Consider the following 17127-nt stretch of genomic DNA (forward strand, 5'->3'; position numbering starts at 1 on the left):
GGTCCCTTCGGTCTGCAAATGAATACCATTTCAAGTATTATCTTGATTTCAGCATAACAAGTTTTGTATTAATAACATGTGATTTTTCTAAGTCTCAGATGTATCTCAGAAACGTAGATATCTTGTGTTGTTTTGCATGAAACAAACTGAAATTTGTGCTGTTTTATCAGAGTGTATTCAGTATAATGTCTAAAAATGCTATATAGCAAGTTTAACAGAAATAAACTTGTATATAGAAAAGTATGTCTGGGGGAAGAGTTTGTGAGTGGACTCCCATAGTTCCCAGTGGTTATAAGCAAGAAAATGAGAGATTTCTCTCTATCAGCTGTTAAGCATATTCTGTAAGAAAAATTATGCAGAATCTACTGAAAACTGGAAAGACAATATTTAATGGGTAGCCCTTATTCAAATATCAGCTTTGTTATAAGCCTAAGAAATTAGAACCAAGACTAAGTTATAAGGCTTTGTTATAAGACTAAGAAATCAATGAAACAATAATGCAAGAACAAATAAGAAGATTAGAATAAGCAGAATGTGTTCATCAGGATTGGATGCAACTGGTGGGAAAGGCACAAAAGGGCTGTGCATCTCCCTTATCACAGGCAGCAGTGAGACCTCATCAAAGGTGAGCAATGATCAAAATAGTTTTTATACCAAAATTCTTCCCTCCCTTTTCACCTCAATAGTGAAATTAAAGCAGAAGTCTGATCCCACTTATCCTTCTTGCTAAGGATTAGTCGTATCTTGTGAGGAAGAAAAGCCAGCTGGTAGATATAAAGGTCACTAGTAAAAACTGTTAACACCAGTAAAAAGCTGGCCATCATATGAGATGACACATAAAGGGAAAGGTTGTGAGGGTGACAGAACCTTTGTAAAGAGGGCTGAGGTTGCCAGGTTTTGAGGTGTCCCCTACTAGCTCCTAAGCTTGACCTGTGTAGAATTATTAGATGTGTGAGAGTCCACTCTGTTCAAATACACTGTAAAGATAATAACAGTGCTCTTCATAGGAGACAAAATATGAAAGGAGATGAAGGAAAAGCCATTCTGAGATGATAGACTGGGATTGCCAGCTCATACAGGTCAAGAATAAAGGAGTCATTTGACAGGACTGAAGACTGAGTTAAAACCAAGAGGTGGAAATGCCTTGTCATGCACTATGTACTTAGATCACAGAATTCATTGCTTCAAGAAACCACTGTGACTATATATCAGAAAGATTTGAAGGATCAGATCTATATTACTGAAAAATGTTATCCAGTTATGGATGTTAAAAAGAAAATGTATGTAAGGAGATGAAATGTTGTGCTTTCAGGCAAAGCTAACCACTAATTTGGGATTAAAATGAGGCTTTCATGGGATGGGGAGATCATCTCACATCCTGTTATCAGTGAGAAGTTTCTTATAGTGCATTTGGAAACATCTGGTTTTAAACAGCAGCTGGAAGAGTATACAATATTAAATCAGCTGCTGATCTAAACAAGTTGCCAGTTCTTACGTTCCAAAGTTGTCTTCCCCTCCCCTCTCCCTGTCACAAGTAGTTTGCAATCTGAAAAGCAACATAAAAATTAAGTAGTAATATCCTTTTTTAACACTGAGAGTGAGTAGGTTAAAACTGGTCCCTTGTATTGGAATCTGAGAGACTAGGATGTCTGCCCAGGCTGAATGGCCTTGTTCAAGTCTAAAAAGGCAGCCTGTGGTAGAGCTGAAAAATGGGCTGAATTAATAATGTCTGAAAACAGCTGATAAATCCACAGGGGAAAATACAGAACAAGGTGGAAATTTTGCAGGACGCAATAATATTTTACCCTTAATCTCATAATTTTGTTGCAAAACCATTTGTTTACCCATCTCTTACAGGTCGGTTGACTGTGATATAATGGCTGCTATTAGATCTATGGTTCTGTTTTGCTCTTCTGTTGTCTTCAGGTGGCAAACTCTTGATCACTGGTCCAGGACCTGTAGAACTTCATGCTCATTACATTCTGATATCTGATGGAGGAGAGCTCCGGGTGGGATCCCCTGAGGCCCCTTTCCGTCACAAAGCAGACATCTATCTCTATGGAAGCCTCCATTCTCCACCATTTCTTCCATATGGGGCCAAGTTCTTGGCAGTGAGGAATGGGACCCTTTCCATTCATGGTGAGTATAGTTTTTATTCTCTGCAAAAGCAAAGTACAAATGAATGAAAGAAAACAAAACAAAGCAGAAAAGTTTTTGGAGGAAATAATCCAACCAAACAGAAAAACACACAAAAACAAAGAAGCAACTTTGGCTGTGAACTTGGATTTCTAATTACGTTCAAGTACTTGTTGAAATCAGGTTTTTGGGCTAGAACTTCATATCTTTGCATTCACTGTCAGACTCCTAGTTATGTAGTGTCTTACACATGAAATCTCAGAGTTTTATATATCTCCATAAAAACTCCCATACTGGGAGGTGAGTAATTGGAAAATCTGGACCCCAAGAATATAGATGGTATCAAATAGTTATGAAAACCTGGCAGTCACTGAGGTGCCTAGAAGATGTTTGAACTTCTGCATGTCTGTCCATAAATGACAGTCTCTCTCTTTGGAAACTGGGCCTCTGATCTCTGTTGTGACCCATGGGGGTTTGCTCTGCTACTAAAATGGGGTATCCTTTTCCATTTATCTGTCTCCATAACAATTGCAAGTTTCATCCCCCCAAAAGGTATGGTTCTTGTGGTTTCCAAGAGAGTGCAGTCTGCCAGGTAGGTCCCCTTGTGATGCCAATGTCAAGATACTGTACTTAGTAACCTGTGCCGGCTGGAGGGGAGATGATAACTCTCAAAGCACCAGCGAAGTGCTGCTGGCAGTGTGCTTTCCTTTCCAGCTCCATCTCTCTGTGCTGTGCCAGTATCCCAATGCCAGTGGTCTTTCTCTAGCATTAGGAGTACAGCTAGAATCTGTTTTTCCTGCTGGACCACACAGCTGCACCTTCTCACTAGAGGTTGTTGTCATAAATGGTAAGTCCAGGCCTATGCAAAAAATCTGTGGCAATGCCATAAAGTTCAGTCCTAGATGCTCAGTCCTCTGGTTTAGCCACTGGATTTTTCTCTATATTCCAGAGCTCTACATTCCCACTAAATGAAAGAGACAAGGGACCTGAAGGACAGAAAATGGCTGTAGGTTAGGAGGTGTTGTGGTACAGAAGAATTTAGTTACAGAGCTTTTATGGAAGGCCATGAAATACAGGTATAAAATGACCATTTGTTGATGCAGTGATTGAATTCGGGTCCAAACTCAGCATGAATCAGAATATTAGTGTCATAGAGGAGAAAAAAAGAAAAAGAAGCCAACACGTCTGATTTCTTCATCTTCCTCCCTTATGTTCTTGATGTCAACCCTCATACTGGTATGAGTTTGTGCCCTGCAGCAGGACTTGAACTTACACACTCTTGGCCTTCAGGCAGAAATGTTTCTATCTGAGCGTGGCTGACACATATGGCTCTCATTCAGAAATGATGTCAGACACTAAGGGGTTCAGTCTGAGCCCAGACATGGAGTCAGCTGTACCACTGTGCGGTGCTCCTGTCAGTTCACAGGACATCAGCAAGGTCAGGGAGGTTGGCTGTTGGAAGGGAGTCAGTGAACAGATGCTTTTCTGAATCAGGAAGGATCAGCAGAGGCTGGGGAAGGTGGTCCTGGCAGTGGCAGGTGGCGCTGACTGTACTACTACTGAAGGACATATCAGGTGCTTTTGATCACCTTGTTAAGACACAGCAAGGTTAAAATATTAATGCTTGCAAATAGCTTTAATAATTTCAGTAAACTGGCTTTGCAAAAGGGCGGAGTGCTTCTATCCCATTTTCTACAGAAGCTCTGTGAAGAAGGGCTATTAGATCATCTAGGCTGAATTGACTGCCCGTTTCTGACCATTGAGTTTCACACAGTTATCCCAGCCTTAAGTTCAGTAACTCACATTAGATTAAAGCATGCCTTCCAGAAAGGCTTGGTCTTTGAGGACATCAAGAGAAACGGAAGCCAGTATTTTCTGTAGAAGCTTGTTCCAGGGGATTAATTTGGTTAATCATCCATGTTTTTACTTTTTTTTTTCCTTTTTAAGAAAAGTATTAAAATGTCTGATTTGAATTTGCCTGATAGCAGCTTTTGCTGCTTTGCTTTCTGTGTTTTCTGCTACTTGAAAGTATCCTTCCAGTCTTGGTTTGACCTCTGTAAGTCAAGATTATGTCCTTAAATTATCAGCACTTCATAACAAAAGCCTTGTCTTCATGCTGTTTTGTTTTATAATAATGTAGAAAAAGCCAGTAACATCTCCTTGAGCTGTCTCCTGTGCTGCTTCTCCTTTCCATTCTGAGCCTTTATCATGCTCCTTGTTGACTCCATCCTCAGACGCAACCCACAGAATTATGGAGACAAAAAGGGCAGAAGTACTTTTGACAGTGTTAACTTGGCAATACAATGGAAGGAAGTGAACCCAGATTCTATGTCACTACCTTCAAGGCATTTCTCACCAATGTTTCTTACATTTCACTCAGTGCCATAGTTCCCAGCAATTCCCAGCAATTTAGAGAATAGATTCAGAGCAGCCCTGCGGAGAAGGACTTGGGGGTGTTGGTTGATGAGAAAATGAACATGAGCCAGCTTCAGTGTGTGCTTGCAGCCCAGAAAGCCAACCGTATCCTGGGCTGCATCAAAAGGAGTGTGACCAGCAGGTCAAAGGAGGTGATCCTGCCCCTCTACTCTGCTCTCGTGAGACCTCACTTGGAGTATTGTGTGCAGTTCTGGTGTCCTCAACATAAAAAGGACATGGATCTGTTGGAACAAGTCCAGAGGAGGGCCACAAGAATGATCAGGGGACTGGAGCACCTCCCATATGAAGACTGGCTGAGAAAGTTGGGGCTGTTCAGCCTGAAGAAGAGAAGGCTGCATGGAGACCTCATAGCAGCCTTCCAGTATCTGAAGGGGGCCTATAAGGATGCTGGGGAGGGACTCTTCATTAGGGACTGTAGTGGCAGGACAAGGGGTAATGGGTTAAAACGTAATCAGGGGAAGTTTAGATTGGATATAAGGAGGAAATTCTTTCCTGTTAGGGTGGTGAGGCACTGGAATGGGTTTCCCAGGGAGGTTGTGAATGCTCCATCCCTGGCAGTGCTCAAGTCCAGGTTGGACGAGGCCTTGGGTGATATGGTTTAGTGTGAGGTGTCCCTGCCCATGGCAGGGGGGTTTGAACTTGATGATCTTAAGGTCCTTTCCAACCGTAACTATTCTATGATTCTATAAATTCTTTATGCCTACGGAAACCAAGAAGGTGAGATCTGCAACCCAAGCATTACCTGCATGAAGATACTTGAAGCCAAAGATGGCTTGGTCCATTAGAGGAAACATCTCTCTGCTTCAATTTCTTATCCATTCTTATTCAAGAAATCCAGACTAGCTATGAAGCTTTTGAGCTTCGTGCACTACATACAGTCCCAGTGCATGGCTGCATTTAAGGCTCATTCAAACCATGCAATCTGCAATTTAGTATTGAACCAGTAAAATCCTGCTAGAAAACAAGACCAGAAGACCATGTTCTTTTTTTGTACATATTGCTTACATGAAGCAGAAATATGCTGTTCTGTCTCCAATTTCATGCCAGTCTGGCTTGTGGTATAGAACAAATTGTTGAGCGTGACAGCCTTTTTTATATAAATATGAAAGAATCTGACATGTTCAGCAATATACGTTTTTGAGATACATATATATACACATGTATATATGTTATCTCAGACCAAAATCATTAAATAAGCAGGCTTCCAAATTCTTAGCTGTCGTAGTGAAGACAGGACTGATAGCATTTTAATTTCTTTCCCCTTTCAGGCTGGGAAGTTTGGGGGATGCTCTGCAGCCATGGTTGAGTTCAGATTGTTTAGTAAGCGCTGTCAGTTCCTCACTTTGATATGTTAATATGACTAAGGGTTTCCCACAATTCCCTCGTGAGTGGCAGTCCTTTGCTCTGGTAGTTGTAGCAGACTGGGAAATTTCACTGTTGCCTTTGGCTTTAGCCAACTCTCCTGCCAGTCAGAGCATGCCACCCATAAACTGCCTGTCAATCACATGTCAGTTTTAAAGGGGGTTTCAGTCAGCCAGGGCAACTCGACTCTTTGACAATGTAATTATGGCTCTTGCATCCGCAGTAGGGGCCTGAGCGGGGCTGAAGCAATTTTATTGATTGTTCAGAAGGGAAATTTATCACTGTCTCCAGCTCTTTTTGTGCCTTATTCCCTGAGAAACATTCCTGACAAGCTTCGGGAGAGAAGTTTAACATGGTGGCCTTGGCTGTTCTTGCACCTTTGTCCTTCCCAGAGAAACTGGACCGGAGAAACAAGCACAGGCTCAGTGGAGGTGAGGGACTCAGTGTGGAGGCAGCATAACTGGAAGTGCTGCCTCAGTAGCTGAGGGCACTTACTCTTCCTTTGTGGCAGCCTGATTTTGAGGATCCAACACTCTTATTACAATGGATGGAAAAAAATTTAAGGCCATTTCTATTCTGCTCCATTTTTAGCAGCCCTGTTTAGATGAGCTCGTTGTTCTATGGTGTCCCCTTTAAACACTCTGTGTCTGTTCCAGAAAGAAAACCAGCATTTTTGCTGTGCATTTAGCTGAAACTTTGTCAGTGTCAATACTGTGATGATATGGGGCATGAACATATGAGCCTGTTCCCTGAATCTTGACTAATAACATATACCTTTCCAACTAGATGGAATATGCTATGCTTTAGGTTTAGTAATATGCTACATTCACTTTGTCCAGGCTGTGAAAGCTGCATGATAAAGAAAAAGCAATTTCCAGAGACTTTTGGTTTAGTATCATACCTCCTTATAATCAGCATAATTAAAACAGAGGTACCAGTGGTCATTTAAGTCCTCTAAAGCCATGGCAAGTCCTGCTGCAAAAAACATCCCTGCACTTGCAATTCATGCTGACTGTGGAAGATGACATTACACAGTCAGTTCTGCACTTCAGTTCCAGACTTCTCTAATTCTGAACAATTTTATGCATTTTCAGGGTTAGCTAAGGAAAAAGGGCTTTTTTACTGGTTGAAGCAACTATTATTTTTGATCACTTTTAATCAGTAATAAACTACAAAATATTTGTGAGCTGTGCACTGTGCTCTGTGGAGATTTTGCATTCCTCAAAAGATCAAACATTTAATCAAATGCTTTTTGCTTTTTCTCCATTAAGCAGTATTATGTTCCTGTGCTGAGCTTGAGATTAAGAGATCATAGACAACATGAGACAGTTTGTTGTGCTTTACTCACACATTAAAAGGAAAAGCTTCACAGGGGAAAAAGAAATAGCGTAACAGAGGGATTCAAGATAGGGTGCAGAGATCTGATAGAGGTGTGTTTCTTTACCTCACTGAAATGTTTGTTCATTCAATACATGTTATTTTCCACTAACTGAAACCACTGGTCTTCACACCCCTGTTAAACTGTGAGTTCAGGTCCCTTTTCCCTTTCTGGGGTCGCTTCCATAGGTTGTTTTTCCTTAGATGCTAGCTATTCTGTGTGATGGCTGCATGAGGCTTCTTTGCCTTCTGTGACAGTGCTTTTCCTTTCAAGACCTTGACTTTAACATGATGTATTAAAGCAGATGGCTCTTGAACAGAAGACTAAGCTGTCTTGAATCCGCTTGTATTTACTGGGGGTAGGAAACCGCACTTAGGCACTTCCCGTGGAGTAACTAATGTACAATGACTTGTTCCTTCACTTTCTTGCTCACAAATACAGGATGACCATTGGATTTTAAAGACCTCACAGATGGGGGGGGGGGAAAGGTACCCAGAGAGCCAGGTTCAGAGAAAGCTGTTGTGTCTTTCATAGCTTGCCCTTTATCAGCAATTCATCTATCATCTTTGAGTTAAACTTAAATCAGTTGCTCTGTGTTTTGATCTTAATGAGGAAAAAGTGTGAAGTAAAGGGGATTAGGAGCTGGGTGCTAATATATAGGATAGGACAGGATAGGATAGAATGGAATAGAGTAAATAGAATAGATATAGACTACAGCTAATATGTTAGCTTGTGTTTCTTGACAGGGGGAAGTTTGTGGATTACTATAAATGTGGAGGCTTTTTGTGGGACAAAATAATCTCCTCTTATAAACCTTTGAGTATAGCATTGAAATACCCCTTCCAATTCTGGCCCCAGTTACAACTAGCAGATTGTCTGGATGAAGAGAAGCAACCAACAACAAAACCGGGGTGAATTTTGACCCCCAATTGTGAAAAAGCCTTGAAAGTTTGACCAGCTGAGAAGCCTGGACCCAGATCTGTGCTTCCACATGTCTGCAGGCTGAACCAGGCACAGAACCTCCATTTGGGCTCATCTTCACTTTCCCTGAGCGTCTCATTCTCTTTCATTTCATGCCAGGGATGTAGTGAACTGATTTTAGCATTTAAATGGCCATGCCGCCCTGCGTACCCACTCCTGCAGGCAGACATTCGCTGTCTTGTTCTGCAGCAGTGCGGGAGATTAACTGGCAATAATGCAAAATGTTAACAGCTGTGTGCTGCTCACAATGGGATCCCGCAGTAGCTGGCTGCTGTGTTTGAAGCTGTTCCTGGTGTCAAGTTAAAGAGGTTTTCCTGAGCGCCACCTTTGGTTGTGAGCCATTTCCAGGCATGGAGCATGGATTCCTTTCTGGAAACCCTTTCTGGGTGGATGTGACTTAAAGTGACTGGGTAATATCTGGTTAAAGTAAATGGGAACGTTTGCATTTATGGGACAGCACACGCAGGGAAGGTACTTTGACTGAAGTGTAATGTGTCAGAAAAGAGCAACAGTGAGAGTTTCCATAGACCGGATAATCACATAGCTCTTCCCACCTTAATAAGTCATCTCCCACCTTAATAAGACACTCTTTGCTTTCTTGAGGTGGCCCTTCAAAAACGTTTAGGTGGAAATGCTTTAGGTGCAAACTGTACTTTCACAAAAGGTAAACATTCAGCAGGATGGGGTCACTTTCAAGGATATTTCCTACTAGAGAAAATAAAAGTTGTTCACTTTGTCTTGTTTGGATGGTGCCAGACATTTTTCCCCCAATGGGAGAAGAAAAGGGTGTTTAACTCTGACATTTTTCTTTCACCTGGACTTTCACAGAATATTATTTTTAATGTTATATCTGTTTCATATCAGCATTTCTACAGTAGTGAGATGCAATGTTTTGCAGAATAAAAATCAAAACCCCTAAGGACCCAAAGTGCCATTAGTGAAAAAAAAAAAAAAAAAAAAGAAAGTGTAATGGTTCCAAAAGTAACTTTGTTGTGGAAATTTTCTTCTCTCATAGATGCTGAATATTTGGTCTCATTTGAATTAGGAGTGAAATCACATCTGGCTAGTTGTAGATTTCATTCTCCAGAACTTATAACGGGGGAGCATCACCCTTATTTTACATGAGATGTGGGAGAAGTCATGGAGATACTGAAGCTGTGACTATACACTGGGCCTTCGACGAGTGGGCCACCAGGCAGGTTAAAGCCTGATGTTAAAAACCTGAGCCATGATTTCTGTGCATACCCAGTGCATGAGCAGAGAATAAATGCTAGAAAATGTGGCACGTCCTCGTGCTGCAGTAGCAACCTCAGCCTAGAGCAGCACCCCAGTCCCCTGCCCTAGCAGTCTGCACATCAGAGGCCCTCCACAAAGGACTTCTGCCCAGAGCCAGGAACATAACTGTGCCAGAAGTGAGGTGGCACGTGGTGGATTTGTGCATAGGGAATTAGCTGAAAGGACTGAGTAGGTCCAGATTTCCAGTCTCAGTGTGCCCATTGCTGACGTAAAGCTTGTGCCTGATGCTGGGTTTGCTCCCACACGATGGGAAGAGCAGACAAGCTATGGTTTGAGCCCATGCTCAAATCCAATTTAAAATACCTAATGTGCTCCTGAGTACCCATCACTGAGGCTGCTGTATCTTGCCTGTGCAGTAGCCAGAAAGCTGATAAACTCTTGGGTGTCTGAAGGGTTAATGAGCAATTATAAATTAGAAAGGACCTCCTATTTTACCTCAGGGCATGAATGAAAAGCTTTCTGCATTGGCTGTGTCAGAAAGTAGCAGGAAAGCTGCCTGCATCTCCCCAGGAGCTGCCCACACACAGCAGTTTGTCCTGCAGGACTGTATGGGGGTGGAAAGATATCTCTCAGTTTTAGGCAGAGATATCCCTGTCTCTTATGACGCTTAGTAGGAAAAAATCCCTAACTCCCCACATTGCAAAACAAACTAGAAATGTTGCTCAAATGTTTAGGAAATATTCCTAGGACTGAAATTAACAGACAGCAAAACTAAGCTGGAAACATTGAAGTCCAGAGGACTGAGGGTTCACAGCTTTTCCTGTGAAAATAGACAGAAGCATCTCTCATTCATCCTTTTCTGATTCCCTGCACTTTATGGCCAGTGACTGAACTGGTCACTGCAAGAGTGGAGGTTGCTGTGATTTTTTTTTTTTTTTTGTAAAAATCATCATCAAATCCAAAATCTGATGGGGCTTTAAGGTCTATTTGGCTATAACAAGCTGTAGCAGCACACCTATATCCTGTCCTGAGTAAAAAGACTTTCTGGAAAAGGTTTTCTATTTCTTTTAACTTAAGGAATTTTAGATGTTATTATTTTTATGGTTTGTTTTATTAACTGAAGCTGTAAAAGCAGCAGAAAGTCTCTGTCATGGATCTAAAAATGTATAAATAATGTATAAAAATCTCTTTTCTGAAGTACATGTTTCCAATGGCTGTATTGCCATTTGTCACTTTAGCATTTAGAAATTTTGGGAATGGCCAAGCTAAGTTTAAGGAGTGCATTTTGGATAGGGGAAAGGAAATAATGGGGGATTATGATGGTGGAAAGGAAGTTGGACTCCTTAAGCACTCTGACACCTGCAGTGCTGTAGTAAATTGTGTTGTGTCTTATTGCTGGAGACTGTAGGATGGTGGGTGTTTTTTACTTCTTTCTTTTTTTTATCATAGCTATAATACATTGAATTATATTTTTAACTCTGTCTCTTCCAAAGTTTGGGGAATGTAAACTGCTTGGATTTTTTTGCTCTGTTCATGGAAATGAAAGATCTCATTCTCATTTACACTAAAGATTTACAATGTAGCTACAACAGACTGACAGATTATCTGCAGTATAACTCGTATAGTCACAGTAAGTAGATGGTGTGTTTGAGCCCTGCAGTTCTTGTAAATTCCTTTTGTGGTATAAAGGGATCTCATTACCTCAACTTTAAAGCACCAATAAACTGTCAAAAGGTGTAAAAGAGCTTTATGGTTTGTCAACACTACAAACAAACTGTGTGTTCCTAACTGAGTTAATTAATTTGTGGTAAATAGCAGTGACAATGAGATGCAGCAGGATCCTGGAACAGTTTATCAGAGAGGAAGGGTTCAAAGCCTGCTGCACCATGCCAGGAAAGGAAGATTGTTTAAAACACATAAGTTTTTGGAAGAGACACAGTCCCATGGCAGGACTGGAACCAGTCCTCCTAGCACTGAGCTAAGGAGTCTAGTTTTTACCGATACACCTATGTATAAGCCAAACTTGCAACCTCTGCCTGACTCTGGATGCGGTTTGCACTGGTTGCTGTCAGGCTTGGTTACGATGTTCCCTGGATATCTAAAATTAGGTGACAATATATACTCCAAAAAGTCTAGAGACTAACTGTACACCCAAAATGACATGTTTAAGGACCTGATACCAATTCACAGTCTTCAAACTAAATCAAGACAATTACAGACACCAGTTATATGACTGAGGGGCTTGGTGTGTGTTGAGCTCTTTTTCAAGCTACCTTTGTTTAAACCTGTTTGATACTGAAGTTGAAGAACAAGGGGTTGCATGTTTTCCCATAAGTTGAATTATGTGAGATACAGGTCACTGTGTATACTTTTTATCTAAAAAACCAGTGAAATTTTATGTTTACCAGCTGAAATTTTTTTCCTAGAAAGGAGAATGGGTGATTTAAATATCAGTGGATAATAACTGCTCAAGGAACAGTGTGGTACATTTCTGTTTGGGTATATGATAGGATCCCACCAAAACAGGGCTATGGATATGTTATAGTAAAGGCAAAGAAGCCTCACTTATGGTCTCTCCTTGGTGACTTGATAAGAAAAGTATCGCTGACCAAAACCTGTGCATCATCCCACATGAATCATCAGGAAAATAGATAAAACAAACTGTGAAATGAGAGAAAGGGCGCACAGTAAAAAATCAAAACAAACAAAAAAAAATAAAGAAAAAAGAAGGAAAACAAAAAAAGTATGTGTTTGGGTCCTTGAATACCCTTCTTTTGGGAGAAATAAAAAAACAAACAACAACCTTGAGAATGTTTTCTTAAAAGAAATACTGTTTCACAGCTTGGAGAACAGCCTGAAACAAGCCTTTTCTGTTTGAGCATATTTTGAATGCAGAATGATGGTTTGCACCTCTTAATGACAAGAATTGTTGCCCAGCAGTGTTGCTGTAGTACATGTGTGACAGATGTACACGATGGGAGTCAGTTGTGTGTCTGGCCACAGATGCACACAAACACACATTAACATATGCACACAAATCAGTACTATAAACAAAATGTCCAGAGATGGAGAAAAATTGTCTGCTGCTCAACATGCAGATGGCTGCTGTCAGTTGTTCACTTTTATGTGAGTCCTAAAAATTCACGAGGATCACTCAGTGAAAGAAGGTAAATGAATAAAGATGATGAGACTGCTGTTAGTAAAAGAATGCACGTAGGCTGACATAAAGAGATGTGTTTTTTGAGCAGGCTAAAGCTGTGTTGAGGATGAGATCTCACAGGGAAAATTTTTGATGCCTGTGCTCATGAACATGGTAAGGTGGGCTTCTGCTATGTCTACACTAGAAAACAGCATGTCCCAATAAAAACAGGTCTGTAGAGCAAATGATGTAGGTGCTGAGAATGCAAGGTCCACACTATATGTATTTTGGGGGCTACTGTAGAGTCATTCCAGTCTTGTTCTATTAACACATGAAGTGTATTATATGTCCTACTGTACTACAGGTTCTGCATTAGTTTTATCTGAAGGGAATCCATTTGATGCATTCCAAACCAGTTCCATGATAAGAACTCAAGCACATTAAGCGAAGGATGTCTGGGAGATTCACTTAGCTGTAGGTTGAGAAATTTCAAGTCTGATTTAAGAGAAAATAAAAGATGCCAGAAGTATCTCAGCTGGGTTTAGATGACCATCATGACACACAGAGCAGGTGCTCAAATGTACTTCAAGATGACAGATTCTAAAGACTTGATTCTTCCTTCTGTCATTCTGCAATGAATTTACTGACTTGTAGGTGCCACTCTTTATTTCCATCTTCATTAAGGAATGAATTGGAACACCAGACTACAAGCAACAAGAAAGTGAAGCAGGATATGGAGAGAGAGAAGCTTGGTTAAAATAATTTGAAAATGATTTATTGGATGCAACCTCTACCCTCAGTGATTTCTGGTGTTATTACTTTTCTATAGTACAGCCAGGGAGGACAGTAACTTGCTGTGGGCTAAAGGTAAATTATGATCTATTGCAAAGGATGGAAGGAAAAATATACTAAAGGTGGGTGTATGAGGCACATACTCTCCCCTGATGGTGTTCATTGTGTTGGATCTCACTGGACCAATCTGTTCCAAAGCCCGTTAGGGAACAAACAATGTTAGGAGTTAAAACAAACTTTAGTAAGTGTAAAGGAAAGAAGTGTAAAAGGGAGAGTGAAATGGCAAAATGTTTCATAGCTGGGGCTTGTTGTACACTGGCTTGGTAGTATGTCCACTGAAGAAGAGCAAATTTGGAAAACTTCAGCTGTAGCCTTGCTATTGCCTTCCAATGGTGGCCTAAGGTTGTGATGCAGGGGCTCTTCATCCTGCTGACCTTATCACACTTCTCACCAAACGTGTATCTCATCCCCAGGGGCCTTCACTTCACCATAAGGTTGAAAATGTGTTTTCTAGTTTGGCCACATCAAGGCCTCACCAAAAATATGGTTTAGCAGTGTTTTCTGAGATTCAAGTTTTCTGGGAAAATACCCCAAAGTTAAAACATTTAAAATAACATGTGTTGTTATTTTCTTATTTCCACTTTTGGATGAAATAGGCTGAAGGAAATTCCTTTCACATGAAACACCTACTTCTTTTTTTCTTTAATTTTTATTTTTAAGGAAGATATTGGAGTTTTTACATTTTTACCTTTCTTATTTTTAAAAAGAAAACTGATACGGAAAAAATGAGGGAGATCTTCAATTCCCTTACTAACAAGTTTTTTGAATAATACGTTGGCCAAGATTTGATAAAAATATCTTTTTTACTTAACCCAAGATTTCAAAAATTGACCCCTTATTTTGTATCTTCCAGCAGAGACAGTGTCAAGAACACTTCATGCTGCTAGCTGAGCAGTCTGTAGTCACTCTTAAAGTTTTTGAAAGGAGTGATATTTGTCTATACATATGTTACTGAAATGTTGCTAACAGAAGCATTTGGTTTGGTGACTCAAACTACTTGTAGGTCTAGATTCATGTCATTTTGGACACTTGACTGGAGAAGCTGATAATTCGAAGTGCTTTTTGTACTCAGAGATGGATGATGGTCCCTGCAGAGAGTGGTTTTTTTCTGTTGGTTATAAAGGATTCTTAAGAAGAGGGTATTCCTCACATGAGCAACCGTCAGCTGAGCAAACTTATATTGAGCATGTTTTTTTCAGCTTTTTTTTTTGGGACCAATAAAGGCAAAAGATACGAAATGAAGATGTCATTTGGAAAACACTGCATTTTTGATCCAAGCAGACGTGCACAAACCTTCTTTCATAGCATTGATCTGTTTCTTTTACACATCATCAGAAAGAAATTAATAACTATGGGATGTTCCAAACAAGGCAGTGATTTCTAAGCATGATGCTCCTGTTTTTCGATGTTGATTGACTTGCTTTAATTTTTTTTTCTCTTTTTTTTTAGGCTGGATGCCCCAAGTATCTTTCACACACTTGAAATCATCAGCTCATGCAAATGACACACGATTAGTGCTCCAGGAGCCTGTTGACTGGCAGCCTGGCGATGAAATAGTGGTGGGAAGGACAGGCCTTGGAGATGTGCAGCAGCAAGAAGAAATGGCTGTTATTGAGTCTGTAAACAACACGGAGCTGTACCTTAGATCGCCACTCAGGTATTCTTTCAAGGGCCAAGGGGATTTCTACGCTAAACCAGGGAAAATATGATCAAAGTGAAGATTTGCTGTTTCCTGTGGTACATAATAACTATATAAATCCCTTTAACAAAAGTGGTCAGAGATATTTTGGTTTCTTCCTCCCCCTAAAGCTAGTGGATGCTCAATCCTGAATGTTTCTGACTATGGTTAAATTCCTTATCATTACCATGAACTCAGAAAACCTTTGAAGCAGAAAACACTGATGATGAGTAAAGTCCAGTGGCCTCTGCATAGGGTTGACAAAGAAATTTCTTTGTCATTTCTTAAGAAAGTGTATTTTTTTTCACAAAAATATCTAACTTCTTTAAAAAGAAAAATAAAAAATCATCCCTTCTTGACTGATTTTCTTAAGCTGATTAACAACACAGTCAAAGTGAATGACTTCAGTTTGGAAATACTGCTTCCAAGTTTCCAGTGAGTGCTAGCTTCACTGCCTTATGTTCTCATTGTCTTCTGTGCATGGAGATCTTGGACAAACTGTACTTTGTCTCATCATCAGGAGACCAGGTGTTGAAATGTGTTACTCTTTGGGAGCAAAGCAACTCCAGTGCTCAGGAAGATTAATGGTATCATTTTCAGGAATATATGGGGCTTGAGGAAAAAAGTATTGATGGTTTTCAAGCAAATATGTTCTGGGAAGAAAATACAAAGGCTGAAATATTTTGTTGTAAACATACGTAATCTAAGGAAAGTTTGTGAGCTTGAAAGACAAAAAGATGAAAGTAAACATCAGCTAAGAAAAATATATTTAGCCTATATATGCAAACACAGTGTATGTGACCACAGGCCATAAAAAGAAAAGAACTGAAACAAGCTCTGAATTTGGGCAATTGCAGTTATAAACTTAGGGTAAATATCATTATTGTCACCTGGCAGGTGCAGATGTTTTTGTGCCTTTTTTGTGTTTTTTCCTTAGATACTCCCACAGTGTTGAAGGATGGGTGAATGGCCAAGGTCTGCCTTTGAGTGCTCTGGTGGCACTGATTAGCAGAAGGGTTGTTGTTCAAGGAAATGTCACAATGGAGAGGATGTCACATCTCAGACAGTGTGTAAAAGCAGGTGTTGCAAGAGGTGAGGAGGTCTTTTCTCACATAAATGTACCGAGAAGGAGAATAGCTCCATTAAAATCACATTGTGGTGCTACTGTGTATTAGAACTCTTTCTTGATAGTGTAACGTTGAGACATACCAATGCCAGCAAAGTGAGTTTATCTTTCCAAACATTGTTTGACATTGAAGTGTGAAATCTCGAGAGCCGAACTCCCTTTCATGGTAATATCTCAGATGTATTATTTTCACACTGTTGTTTCAAGCCATCTTGGGAAAGACCCTTTAATTTTGTCTGAGCCTAAGGGTGTAGAAAAGAAAGTATCTTCTGACACATGTTTCAGTGTACATAATACATTAAATTTTTAATTGTGTTTACTATTAAGTCACTTTAAGAAGAAGGAAAAACAAAACAGCCCTATGCTGTTTGTACTCTTCAGTGTAAAATATTGAGATGTTGTTTACTGTTTAGGGATACCAAGAAAAAATAATAGGTGATGGTTTCTTGTAGCATATAGTAACAAATATCAGGTATCTTGGTTCTCCTTTAGTTTTACCTGTATGATACACCATGAAATTTGACAGGTGGCTTCCTGATTTACACCAGCTGATGAGAAAGCAGAATCAGACACAGCAATTATAATTTAAGCAGAGTTAGGTTATCTGGCAACCCAGGTGTAAGGTTTCCTTTAAAATAAAATGCCTTGGGCTTTCAGACTGTGACACCAGACTTCATTTGATATCCAGCAGCCAACTGCTTATATTACTCATGGATTTATGGTCCATTTTCTGTGGAACTCATAAATATAGTCTGAAATATGCTAGCCGTTTGAGGGTTTTATTTGAGTTAAAGGATAGGAGG

General features: G+C 40.2%; 1 protein-coding gene across 5 annotated transcripts in view; it reads left to right on the plus strand.

Annotated features, from left to right (window-relative positions):
* The window catches only part of PKHD1 (PKHD1 ciliary IPT domain containing fibrocystin/polyductin), a 251034-nt gene that overhangs the window by 102429 nt on the left and 131478 nt on the right, over positions 1-17127 (plus strand). For all 5 annotated transcript variants that reach the window (XM_061372231.1, XM_061372233.1, XM_061372234.1 and 2 more), the window contains exons 37-39: positions 1927-2139; positions 14970-15177; positions 16136-16290. In XM_061372231.1, coding sequence (XP_061228215.1) covers positions 1927-2139; positions 14970-15177; positions 16136-16290 — 576 coding nt within the window. The remainder of the gene's footprint in view (positions 1-1926; positions 2140-14969; positions 15178-16135; positions 16291-17127) is intronic.

The sequence above is a fragment of the Neopsephotus bourkii genome, unplaced genomic scaffold (genome assembly GCF_033783945.1).
Source record: "Neopsephotus bourkii isolate Nb327-2 ecotype Australia unplaced genomic scaffold, CSIRO-AGI_Nbou_v1 NB_1600, whole genome shotgun sequence".
Classification (NCBI taxonomy): domain Eukaryota; kingdom Metazoa; phylum Chordata; class Aves; order Psittaciformes; family Psittacidae; genus Neopsephotus; species Neopsephotus bourkii.